At 38.9% G+C, this 12,854-nt stretch overlaps 3 protein-coding genes and 1 pseudogene across 5 annotated transcripts; 3 read left to right on the forward strand and 1 right to left on the reverse strand.

Annotated features, from left to right (window-relative positions):
• On the forward strand, window positions 19-1,974 carry LOC104792409 (GLABROUS1 enhancer-binding protein-like 3). The gene is made up of 4 exons (XM_010518544.2): window positions 19-521; window positions 609-899; window positions 1,023-1,124; window positions 1,216-1,974. Exons 1-4 carry the CDS (start codon window positions 324-326, stop codon window positions 1,741-1,743), a joined length of 1,119 nt encoding a protein of 372 aa, XP_010516846.1. The 5' UTR covers window positions 19-323; the 3' UTR covers window positions 1,744-1,974.
• LOC104792410 lies at window positions 2,506-6,702 on the forward strand (annotated as a pseudogene).
• On the forward strand, window positions 7,091-8,148 carry LOC104792412. The gene is made up of 4 exons (XM_010518548.2): window positions 7,091-7,383; window positions 7,542-7,652; window positions 7,750-7,830; window positions 7,923-8,148. Exons 1-4 carry the CDS (start codon window positions 7,183-7,185, stop codon window positions 7,995-7,997), a joined length of 468 nt encoding a protein of 155 aa, XP_010516850.1. The 5' UTR covers window positions 7,091-7,182; the 3' UTR covers window positions 7,998-8,148.
• On the reverse strand, window positions 7,837-12,797 carry LOC104792411 (acyl-CoA-binding domain-containing protein 5-like). 3 transcript variants are annotated; one of them, XR_769067.2, is made up of 18 exons: window positions 12,646-12,797; window positions 12,477-12,574; window positions 11,830-11,971; window positions 11,709-11,737; window positions 11,515-11,611; window positions 11,375-11,430; window positions 11,179-11,286; window positions 10,723-10,779; window positions 10,521-10,612; window positions 10,301-10,385; window positions 9,959-10,111; window positions 9,521-9,603; window positions 9,249-9,422; window positions 9,054-9,169; window positions 8,606-8,690; window positions 8,150-8,251; window positions 8,008-8,030; window positions 7,837-7,929 (listed from the first exon to the last, which is right to left on the reverse strand). XR_769067.2 is itself a non-coding variant. In XM_010518546.2 (17 exons), the coding sequence occupies exons 1-16, from the start codon at window positions 12,705-12,707 to the stop codon at window positions 8,195-8,197; spliced, it is 1,494 nt and encodes a 497-aa protein (XP_010516848.1). In that variant the 5' UTR covers window positions 12,708-12,797; the 3' UTR covers window positions 7,874-8,030; window positions 8,150-8,194. The 3 variants fall into 3 exon arrangements, 1 of the variants encoding a protein (XP_010516848.1); XR_769068.2 differs by having other exon boundaries at window positions 7,901-7,929; window positions 8,008-8,070; XM_010518546.2 differs by having other exon boundaries at window positions 7,874-8,030.

Raw genomic sequence — 12,854 nt, forward strand, 5'->3', positions numbered from 1 at the left:
AGAGCAAAATGTTCTCGATCGTTTATGTCATGAGACCTCAAGAAGGACACAATCTCAAATTGAATTTTCAAGGGTTTGCTTGTGATTTGGGAACGGGTAAAGGGTAGTTTAGTCATTATACGTTTTGGACTCTCCGACTTCTCCTACGCCTGGAGAACATCAATCGTCGCCGAACAATAAAGAAAAAGTTTTGTGCTTTGCCTTCGTCTCTGATGAGGGGTTTTAAATAGAGAGATAGAGAGACGCAATTCTCAGTTTGAGAAAAAGCTAGGGTTTTTAGTTTTCTTACACCCAAAGTTTCGATCTTTGTTCATCGATCAAGAATGGTTGCTACGAAGAGATTTGGTGATCATAGCAACTCCAGCTCGGATGACTCCCTCACGAGGAAACGTGACGATGACGTCGAGGCGATGCACAGGACGAGAAAGCAACTAAAGACGACGACGACAACTACTACATTGAAACCTTCCTCTGCTTCAAAGATGAACTGGTCTAAAAACGATGAGCTTGTCATTCTCGGGGTTAGTAAACTCTCTCTGTTGGCTCAGGTTGTGTCTACTACTTTATACTCTTCTTTTGTTTTACTGTTTTGTGTTTGTGTGAAATAGGGTATTGTGGACTATGAAATCGAAACGAAATCGAGTTACGGATCCGACTGGGCTGCGTTGTACCTTTATATAAAAGATAATGTAGAAGCGAACTTTTCGAAGAAGCAGTTCATCGATAAGGTGAAGAGGTTGAAGAGAAAGTTTATAGACAATCAGGAGAGATCTAACGATGGGAAAGATGTTTCTTTTACTGATACTGATGATGATGAAATCTTCAAATTGTCAATGATGATTTGGGCCAAAAGTGAAACTGAAGATGCTGTTTCTAGTGAGGATATGGACCAAGCTAAGGTGAGTGTGTGTTCGTTCTGTTTCTACCACCAATCTCCTTTGCTACTATCTCAGAACATGATTTAGAAAATTAAGTTGTGTTACTAATGTGTAATGACTTTTAATGATCTTGTTTTGAATAAGGATGTTCCTTCTGGGGAGCAAGAGAATATGCCTTGTGCGGAGCAAGAGCGGGTGAGTGTAGAAATTGATAATGGTGAGAAAGGGAAATTGGACCAAGCCAAGGTGAGTGTATTTGTTCTGTTTCTAATGCTTAAAACTTGTATTTTACTAATGCTTAATGAATTATTGATCTTGGTTTCTTGTTCTGAGTAAGGACGTGCCTTGTGCTGAGCAAGAGGATAAGGATGTGCCTTGTGCTGAGCAAAAGGATAAGGATGTGCCTTGTGCTGAGCAAGAGGATGAAGATGTGCCTTGTGCTGAGCAAGAGGATAAGGATGTGCCTTGTGCTGAGCAAGAGCAGGTGAGTAACGAGATTGATGATAATGGTGAGCAAGAGATGATTGAAGAGGATGGTGCGGATGAGTTAGGTGTTATGGAGGATACACTCGAGTCTGTGATATCGTTTCAAAGTTTAGCTAAAAATGGTGAGAAAGATAAGAGTAAAGAAGATGGTGTGGGTGAGGTGGGTGTTCTGCTGGAGATACTTGAGGCAGATACATTTTATAAAAACTGTAGTAAGTATCAGCAAAAGTTGCTGCGTCAGAATTTGGAAAACGTTGGAGCTGAAAGAAGAAAAGAGCTAATCGACGAATGGAAAGCATTGCTTGTTCAGGAGATGAAATTGAGTATCAAGAAATTTAATTTCATGGCAAAGTTTGCAAACGCAGGAGTTTCTCCTTAATCTGAAAGTAAGAAAATTTCTGCTTATGGAGTGATTTCGATGTTTTTAGGTTCCTTGTACTATTGCTTTGGTTTGTGTTTAAGCCATCATTTGAACGGTTATTTAGCTTATGTTAAAAGGGTTGTGGCTCCTTTTTGTCTTATGGTGTGTGTGTGTGTGTGTGTGTAACTTGTTATATCGAGTATCCTTTTTGTTTCTTTTTGGGAATGACTCAACAACCCTTAAACACTAGCCATTCTCACTGTTATTTCCTCATTCAGCTCATCATCAAATGTAGTAATTCTTTGGTGCCATAGTAACATGTAGAACTTTACTGTATCATATTCGTTTTGGGCTATAGGCTTAGATAACGATCCTTTAGGCCTACTAAATATTCTTGTTTTTTCCTTACCAAAAAAAAAAAATATATATTCTTGTTTTTTTTTGGTGTCACATTCGAGAACGAAGAAGAAGACACAAACACTTAAATCCAAGATTCGCATTTTGCCACATGCCATTACTTCTCTTACCTTATCACAAGATATTTTTTTAGTACTATACTCTCAACGAAGACCATAGGAACTAAGAAAATAATTATTTGATAATACGGTAAAAAGAACAGATTGATGTGAAATGTAATGAAGACGAAAAGAAAAAAAAGAGAAAGAAAGAAATGTAATGATGTGAATTTGGACGTAACATTTTTAGTATATTTTGACAAAGAGACCCGCAAATATATGCTTTTAGGAGAGGGCCTACCCTACACTTCACAATTCAACTTTATCATTTACACTAAACACCAAAATCCCCGACAAATTTAAAGATTTTTTTTTTTTTTTCTCCTCACTCTCTCTCTCTTTCTATCTCTAGCTCTGTGGATTCTCTTCAAAGCTCAGACCTTTAGGCTCTTTAGGGTTCTTTTGGGGAGTCTCTATGAGCTCTGGAACTCTAGAACCTGGTTTTGCCTCCTAATGTTGTTATTTGGTACGCCTCTGTTCTCTTGCTTCTGCATTTTTCGATCTTTGTTTGTTGCTTTTGATGAGATTTGGGGACCATCTTCAGCGGGATTTCAAGTTTCTTTTTTTCTGCATCTATTGTTTCTGGACACTGAGCTTGTGTAATGTCCAGTGGGATTAAGCTTTCAATCTTTTTGGATTTGATGTGAATCACTTACAAGTCTCCTGATGATTTGACAGCTTCGATATGTTTTTTTTTTAAAGTTGGATCTTCTTCGTTTAAGCTAGTGGTCTTATCAATATGTTAGCTTTATGAGATCTGGGATCGAGAGTGCTAGAACTTCTTGCTTTGATTTCACATTTGATGGGGTTTGATTTGCTTTTCTCTTGTTGGGTTTGGTTAGTATTTTGCTTATTTTTTTCATTAGCTGAAGTGTCTTGAACCTGGCTTGTGGTTTTGATGAGTTTCTTTCTATTAAAAAGTTTGGGCTTCCCTACAAAAATGTGTTCTTTTTGTTAATTAAAAGTGTCTATCTGTACTTGTGTAGGGTTCATCATTTGAGTTGAGTCTATAAGACTTAACTATAATGACTTTTCACTGTTCATATCCTTTTTAAACTCCTTACTTTGATCATCATTTCAAGTCTCTGTTACATCTTCTTTTCTACTTTCCTTTATTCTGCTCTTTGATAGTCCATATAGCCTGTTTCTCATTAAATACAGGGGATGTGATTGTTGCAGGGTGTTGTACTCGGATCTTTAAGATGAACCAAGGAAGATGAGTCTCTCACGGTCTTTCCAAAACAAAGTCGTGGTTTAAGTAGCAACGGTTTAAATTTCTCACTCTTTGTGTCTGAAGTCTTGGAATGATATCGGCATGAGGATCTGTCCACTGTTGTAAAGTAAGTTATTGCCATGGGATCATTCGTGGGTCCTTGTGAAATTGTTGAGGAGAAGGATGTGGTCAGGTTGGCCAAACATTCTAGCAGATATTGTATGCCACCTTTGGGATCAAGTAACGATATAGAGCAGCGTCCTGCATTGAAGTCAGGGTACCAAGGTTCTATGGAGTATGACATTGATCAGCTTTTCCAGTCTATAACTATAAAACCATCACCTCGAAGAGTGATGGGCTCTTCTTTCCATCATCTTGAGACGAGCGCAAGTGCTGGTACAAGCAGGTGCACAAGTGCTGGTACAAGCAGGAGCACAAGCCCTTCAAGAAAAGGCGCTATGAAAAAGCCCTTTCCCATGGGAACGCCTCGATCACCAAGAGTTGGCCCCTCTGATTCAATATCACTGAAGCAGGCTCTGAGAGATCTTTGCATCTCCAAGGCATCAGAAATGGCTGCCCAGAAACGGTTATCAAAATCTGCAGCTGCATCTCCGAGGGTTTCTGAAGCAGACAGAAAAAAGAGTCTTTATAGACAAGTTTTGAATGAATCTGCTGGCAGGTCTGGGATTCCTGTGGACAAGGGTAAAAGCTTGGTTGAAATATCTTTGACGCCGGTAGACGATATACCTAGCTCCTCCCAGAGTGTACCTCAGCGGTTTGAGCCTTCTAACTCCATATCTGAACCATCTCAGGCTGAAATACTTCTCCCTGTAAATGGAAACAGATCAGGATTAAAGACAGTGGGATGTCAAATGTTGGAAACTTCGTTATTGCAGAAATCCAACAAAACTGGATCTTCTCTTAGTTCTGGTAGTGGAGATTATGAGTTACAGATAGAAGAAAATGCTTCATATCCTCCTCATGTTGTTATTGAAGATAGTTTGGTGGAAATAGACAAACATGTTACCTCGCTACCTTCGTGTCCTGGCAGCAAAGTTTATGCTGAAGAGCTAGACAAGAGCATCCTCTCATCAGCAAGACTGAAAAGTGAGCCAACAGTTCTGATCTCAGAGCTAAAAGGAAATTTTGGTAATGCACCTAGTGTAGGAACCGAGAGCAGAAAATTGGTAAGCAAGGTAACAAAAAATATCCCTCGTCCCAAATCGCGGCCGAAAAGGAGGATTTTGGTTAAAAGGAAGTTAAGAATCGCTGTAGCTTCTGCTACGAAAATGGTCGAGAAAGTTGATACTTCCTTAGTAGAAGAGCCTAGTACAAGTCAAGTTTTGTGCCAGAAATGCCACTGTGCGGTAAAGAGAACCAGCATTGAAAACCACCTGCCCATAAATACTAATAGCACTGAGAAATGCTCAAACGATTTGAGATCTTTCTCAAAAGATGTCAGTATAGAAGCAGATCAAGAATTACTCGCAAGCCCGCGTCTCATTCGCATTGTGAAGTGTAATAAAGAGCCCAACAAGGATTCTTCTGATTCTTGTGAGGTTAGTGATAGCGGTGAAGCTGTCATTGTCATGAAACAAGAAGCCTCTCCAAGAAATTACAGTGGAAAAGGTGATGCAGATGAACAGATAAGAGAGAATCCAACTTCTAGTGAAACGTTTGAATTCTCGTTGAGCTCAAAGAATAGCCTAGGGGATTATAGCAGCAGCACAAGCATGAGTGAGGAGAGCAATCTGAGCAGGTTTAGCTGTGGAAATAAACCTCATATGTCTATGGATGTGAGATGGGAAGCAATTAAGCATGTGAAGTTGCAATACGGCTCTTTAGGACTCAGACATTTCAACCTTTTGAAAAAGCTTGGTTGTGGAGATATCGGAACAGTCTATCTTGCCGAGCTAGTTGGTACAAACTGCCTGTTTGCCATAAAAGTCATGGACAATGAGTTCTTGGCCCGAAGGAAAAAGACACCAAGGGCACAGGCAGAACGGGCAATCCTTAAAATGTTGGACCATCCTTTTCTGCCTACCTTGTATGCGCAATTTACTTCAGATAATTTGTCGTGTCTGGTGATGGAGTATTGACCTGGTGGTGATCTTCATGTCCTGAGGCAGAAACAGCTCAGCAGGTGTTTCTCCGAACCCGCAGCTAGGTAAGATTACACTTCACATTGTTGTTTATGAATTTGTACTGCTCACAAAGTCTTTCTCTAATTAGCAAATTCATTGGTAATATACAGTGAAACTGATGATATTGTTCACAGGTTCTATGTAGCAGAAATCCTCCTTGCGCTGGAGTACTTACACATGCTTGGTGTTATATACCGAGATTTGAAACCAGAGAACATTCTCGTCCGAGAAGATGGTCACATCATGCTTACAGATTTTGACCTCTCACTCAGATGTGCAGTGAACCCGACTCTACTCAGATCAACTTCTCCACCTGAGAAAGATCCCGCAAGGATGTCGGGTCCATACAACACTTCTAATTGCATACAACCTCTATGTATTGAGCCATCGTGTCGGGTCCCATGTTTCAGTCCTAGGCTCTTATCAACCGAAGCTAGAAACTCAAAACCAAGAAAAACGAAAAGGCCTGATCTTTTGACCCAGCAGTTCAGGTCATTGCCTCAGCTTGTGGCTGAACCAACCGAAGCAAGATCAAATTCGTTTGTGGGAACGCACGAGTACTTGGCCCCAGAGATCATCAAAGGAGAAGGGCATGGTGCTGCAGTAGACTGGTGGACATTCGGGGTTCTTCTCTATGAGCTTTTATATGGGAAGACGCCTTTCAAAGGTTATGACAATGAGGAGACACTGTCTAATGTTGTATACCAGAGCCTCAAGTTTCCTGACAGCCCTCTCGTGAGCTTCCAGGCAAAGGAGTTGATCAGAAGGCTGCTGGTGAAGGATCCAGAGAGTCGTCTCGGGTCAGTGAAAGGATCTGCAGAGATCAAAAGACATCCCTTCTTTGAAGGTTTGAATTGGGCTCTCATCCGATGTGCCATACCGCCTGAGCTGCCAGATATCTATGACAATGGTGCAACGGAAGCGACTTCTCCTGAGGGAAATAATACGTATCTTGAATGTAAAGCCATCGGAGATCATCTCGAGTTCGAGTTGTTTTAGAAGATAGGAAAAACATTAAGGTCTTAGCAGACAGGAAACTTTGCTGCTTAAGCTATTATATCTATTCTAAGTCTCATAGGTAAAGTTTTACCTCTATTTTTTCTTATTGTCTTACCATATTGATTAAGAATCTGAACTGCAATCGTAAACAGTAATCAGAGATTAATTGGAAACAATGTTTTCCTTCATTTCATTCAAGTTTCTCGTATGAAACAGACAAATTCGAACCAATAACAGCATCATTAATTCATTGACATAGCTTAGAATTAGTTTGTTCGTGCAATTGGTTAAGAGTTATAAAATCCCACCCAAGTTGGTGAATACAGCCCAGTCCGATCCTTTAATGTCCTCAACCAAGTGCCTACTATTCTTTAAGGAATTTAAGAAGAACCTTTTTCTTCACTTTTCATTTGGCGGGATTTGCTTTGGTTTGGAATGGTGTCACGGCAAAGCAATCTCCTTTAAGAAGGTTGAAGCAAAAGCAAAAGCCCATAAAAAGAAAGAAAACAAAAACACTGCAAGTAGATAAATAGGGTTGAAGTGTTTGGAGAAGACAAGATAAACCGACCAAAGGAACAACAAGAACATGAATACGAACAACTCAGTAGCTACAACTTCGACCAAAAGTAAGCTACCAATGGACGAGCACCAAGAAGAAGAGATATGGCGAAAGTTTCAAGCCCGAGAAGAAGAGATTGAGAGGAAGAAGATGGCAGTTAAGGACAAGATTCAACAGCGACTTGGGTTTGCAGAGGAAGCCACAAGAAGCTTGACCCAGACATTAGAAGTAAGTCCAACAAGCTATTAACATCAATAGAAACAATACTCTTCAACATAAGCTATTAACACTAATCGAAAACATACTCTTCAAAAATGCATATGAACGCTACTCACTTTCTTTGTAATCATATATCCATATTTAACAATACCAACATTGTCCCAAAGGGGCTAGAAATCATGGGAGATCCAATGAGGAAGGAAGTGGGGATGGTAAGAAAGAAAATTGAAATGGCAAATCGGGATATCAAATCTTTGTCTCAGAGCTGCCAGAAGAAGGTTTTATATAAGTCTTTATTAACAATCCTGCTTCTTTTTACCTCTACAACTCTTTTATGTTCATCAATAGTCACACCAGATGGTAAATATATGACAGGAGAAGGAATACAAAGAGGTACTGGAGGCTTTCGACGAAAAGAACAAAGAGAAAGCTCACCTTGTTTCAATCTTAATGGAGGTAAATCAATCACAGATCTGATTCTCTAAGACTTTTAGCTATAAGGATTGCACTTGAAATACTGATCGTAATCTCGGTGATCTTCTTGGCAGCTACTGGCTGAAAGTGAAAGAGTAAGGGTGAAGAAGCTGGATGAGATCAACCAGACTGTTGGGTCCTTGCGATAATGGATTTTACCTTTTACATGGAAACCTGTTTGCCTGTTTGAGGTTTTGGCATCATGTATGTATTTAAATTCCTCTATAAAAGTGAGAAAACATGTAAAAGAATGTAATGGAAAAGAAAAAAAGTTTGCCTCAGGGCTTTAAGAAATTCATACCTAAAGATGATTTTGCTCCTAGTGAGTTTTGTTGCGGCTCCTCAATCAGATTAGAAGGGTTTTGTATTCTTCCAGCAATTTCGGGATATCATTAATCCGCAACTGAGAGTAGCAATCGAATTAAACGTGTCAGAACGCATGTGAAAATAATGAACCTGACGTGTTTGTTAAGATGCATAAAAGTTGTAGACGAAACTAAGGAAGAGATAAGAGTAATGCATATAGTCAATGCTGATATGCATCACAGTGGTAACATGACAGTGAAAACTAACAAAAGTAGAGATAAAGAGTACATATGCGAAAATCAACTTAAAAATAGACAATAAAGGCTCAGAGCACGATGTGATGTAAGGTTAGATTCGTATATAAGGGTCACTATGATGATGCAACACATTGATTGATTGGTTTAAAACGTTCATTAGAGCTAACAACAGGAGAAAATCACACGGTATTTACCTCGGACGAACTTTTGATATGATAAAACGTAAAGGTCTTCGTTCCGGGGAGGCCAAAGTCAGTAGATGTTAAGCTGTTCTGTGCTCTGAGACACACCCGCCATGAGAAACAAATATGTGTGAAGGAAAGGAAGAAGAAAAAACAAAATTTCATAGCATGTAATAGTTTTCAGAAGGGGTACAAAACAATACTTTCTAGTTATCGCGAGAATTTCACAACCTTAAAAAATGAATCAGTATCAATAATTTCACTGGATTAATAAGTCTCAAGGGCATATTCAAGAAACAACGATGATATGTCACTCCTAAACACTCATAGGACTTATCTAAATCATTTTACTTTCATGTGGTGATTCCAGGGGAAGAACCATCTGAATCGACATACAAAGATAATCCAAGTAAACAAGAACAAAATCCAAAATAATTGGCAAGGATAAGAAAGAACTCACATGTGTTTTCGCGTAACCAGTCGCTGATAATCTCGAAGTAAGGAACCAAGCTCTTTTAGTTGTAAAGTTATTGGAGTGGACTCTTTCCAATGCTGCCGAAGTGCTTGAGCTGCCATCTTTTCATTGAGAAGCATTTTAGTACAGGATAAGACAATCATACATCCGTCATCCTGAAAATGAGAAAGGAAAGATCACCTCAATCATGAAGACCCGATCATCAACTACATCTCCCTCGATTAATCTTGATCCTAATTCAACAAATTCTTGATCTTCTGACTCCTCGGGAATTTGAAAACGCAGCCCTGATGAAACAGATATTCCCATTTTCTTTTGCAAATCAACAATACTGAATCCCTCTTGTCCCCTTTCCTGCGGTGATCAGACTCTCAATTGTTTAAACAAGCTGAAAAGCTAATTTCTGCATTGGCAAGAAACACATAAAATGATATGTAGGAACTCCAGTGTACCTTATCCAATTCTCTCTCTGACTCCTTGATTTCAGGAGGATTTTTAACTTGAGGTACAGATGACCTATTGGCTATCGGATCATCTGACAAAAGCAAAAAAGAATAGGGTGAAGTTGTGCTGGAAACGTAGAAGTTTTGAATTAGGTCTTTATCGAACACAATAAGAACATTTTCAGAGTTCACTAAAATTTAAACAGATGAATAAAACTTCATAACTTCCCAAAAAAACTTTGATAAATAAAAAAAAGCATGCTAGAAACTGATATGGATCTAATTGCCTATAATTTATGACCAACACCATGATTGGTTCGTCTATCGATACTATTTTAATATATAAAATCTATCCAAAAATAATATTGATGATCCGTGTAAACAGAATGATACCTAAGGTGGCAAGCTTTGGGAGGTAAAACATCAGTACAAAGAAGAATAAAATACCTTCGGGCACCAACCACCAGAGATCACCGAAGGTCAATTTTCCATCAAAACCACCAATTAGAAGATGACGAGCCCCAATACAAGTCATGGTATGGTAAGCTCGAGGAGGAGGAGGCTCATTGCTTATTGGTAAGCGCTTCCACTGAGCGGTTACTGGAATGTGAGAATAAAACTTTAGCAGAAACAATAACAAAGCATATAATAACTACACAGAAGAAAAATAATAAAATACATCACAGTTAATCATCTTAGTAGATTTTACTATTGTAAAAAAAATTAGGTAGATTTTAGGTGGCTTTGAGAAATTTCCGTGATTAATGGGACGAGTGAGCTAAAATCTACCTCTGTCCAAAATTATAGTGTCATTATAATAGACATCATAACGACTCAGCCATCCACCAGTTCCATGTCCTCCAAATAACAGAAGCTGCATAAATAAAATTAATGATGTGAGTGATGTAGGTCACGAACGCATCCATCCCAAAACCAAAAAAAAAAAATGATTAACATCTTCATTACAGACATAGATAACAAGGAGCAAATATGAGCTGAAATGACATACATAATGCCCTCCAGATGTAACTGTATGACCACATCGAGATGATGGTGCTTGACCAGGAAGCTTGAGTTGGGTCCATCCAGGGGTTTCACGCTCTTTCTTCCACAACAAAGGTAAACCACATTATGATCAATAAACATAAAATAAGACAAACTAAGAGACAGCCTATTAGTTTCAATGAATATTTAAGAAATCAAGGATGAACCTTCATCTATCAGACCCTTCAAAGCCCACAAATCACCCATGATTGGGCCACCACCTCCTGAAAAGATAACCAATTAACCATATTACAAACCATACTCTCAGCTTTGTTTTTACCGACTCTAGCCAAACAAACTGTGATCATGACCCATCCATTAAGGTTGGAAAGAGTTTCTACAATACATATACCATCAATACACTCAGTCAGGAAACTTCATTAACAATCAAGTTGACAATTGCCAGCGATGGGGAAATCAAACACATCAACATCCTATAACATTGTTTGAAGAATGAAAGGCGGAATAGAAAATTAACATTCAGGATTCTGTTTCTTGAGAAATCACACTTATTAGTTTCGGTGTTCAGTAGAATAAAGGGGAAGAAACTTGAGTAAAAATATACCAAACATCTCAACACAATTAAGGACAGAGAGAATCTGCAAATTTTTGGTGTAGTCTACCTCGGCCACCGAAAACAAGTAACCGTTTCTCAACCATGGTGGCCGTGTGGCCACATCTAGGAGGTGGCAATGAACCCGAAACTGAAAGCTCCATCCATTCAAGGGACACTGATGGAATACCAAGAAAGTAAGCATTATTAGCAAATAATAGAGTTTATTGCAAAACTGAAACTAGAAGAGAGAAATGAAGATTTACTTGTATCCATAACATATACATCTGACAACCACTTTTTGCCATCCCAGCCGCCACACCTGCCAACGATCTTAGATTTAGCTATGCAGGCAGCAAGATTAAAAAATATACCTAATGACAGACGTCTAAAGTTTGATACTAACAAAACAATTTTTTGGTTCCCAATAGCAGCAGCGGCAGCAAAATCACGAGGTGTAGGTAAGTCACCAAAGCTAGTCAGCTCAGACCACTGCCATATATCTGTAGCAAATGCCATCATGAATAAGAATATCATAGAAGTGTCAAAGCATAGTATTAAAAATTCACAGGCAAGTCTTACACGACAGTACATACATACCTGTATCTAGAACCCAAAAGTCTCCCAACCTGAATTTGATTTATAGAAAACAAGCAATTTAAGGTCAGTGAAAAACAGAATGTAAAGCCGCTATAACTAAAAAAATATACCAGTGAGGTACCTCTTGCCACCAGAACGTCCACCAAAGATGAACATATGGCAATCAATAGTGATGGCAACATGAAATGCACGCGGTGTAGGACCCACTTGTCCTTCTTCTGACTCGCTGCCAGTACATTCTGGCTCAAACCAAAGTTTGTTCTCTAGTCGACAGGATAAAGAACAAACAATCATAAGAACAGCCAATCTTAACATGATCAACGACGCTAATGGGAAAACCACACACTGATATATATAAAAGTATAACCACCTACACTCAAAGATCATAAAGAAACCAATTTCACTAATACTCAAAAAGGAGAACACGAATATGAAGTACTAAACAAAAACAAACAAAACTGGTAAGACAGTATCAATCTTTTTCATCTACAACACCTAATCCATGTATGTTTTGCTAATTCTTAAGTGATAAAAAAACCATCTTTGCTGGAGCAGTACCCCAACCAAGCTAACAATCGATAAACTACAAGAAAACACTACTCATCACAAGCAAAGCAATCAAAGACAGTAACTCACAATAATAACAAAAAAAAAAAGCATCTTCCTTCGAGAATAATGGGAGTAAGTAAGCTAAGCTTTCTAAAAAAACAGAATCAATCGAGAAGCCAAAACAAAGGGATGAGAGGAGGATGATGATGATGATAATACCAATATCATAAACAATTATGTCATTGAGAAATTTCTTATCGACGAGACCTCCGAAGACCACCACCATGGATTTCCCGACATTGACAGCTGTATGCCCACTGATACGAACACCAACAAAATCAGCTGAACTCGAATCTAAGTATATAGAGAAGAAGATAAAAAATCTCACCTCCGCGGCTGTGGAGGAGTTCCGCTGAAATCGGAAGAAGAAGCTTGAACCCAGTGATGCATATTGAGCCGATGATAACGAAACCTCACGGATCAATCAACAACGTTTGAATTATTTTCCAGATCGATCGAAGGTAGGAGGAGGAACTACGAAGGGCTCTCTTTGTTCGGAGCTTTTTTATTCATTAAACCAATAATTTGGTTCCGGTT

This window comes from Camelina sativa, chromosome 6, assembly GCF_000633955.1.
Source record: "Camelina sativa cultivar DH55 chromosome 6, Cs, whole genome shotgun sequence".
In the NCBI taxonomy this organism is placed as follows: Eukaryota; Viridiplantae; Streptophyta; class Magnoliopsida; order Brassicales; family Brassicaceae; genus Camelina; species Camelina sativa.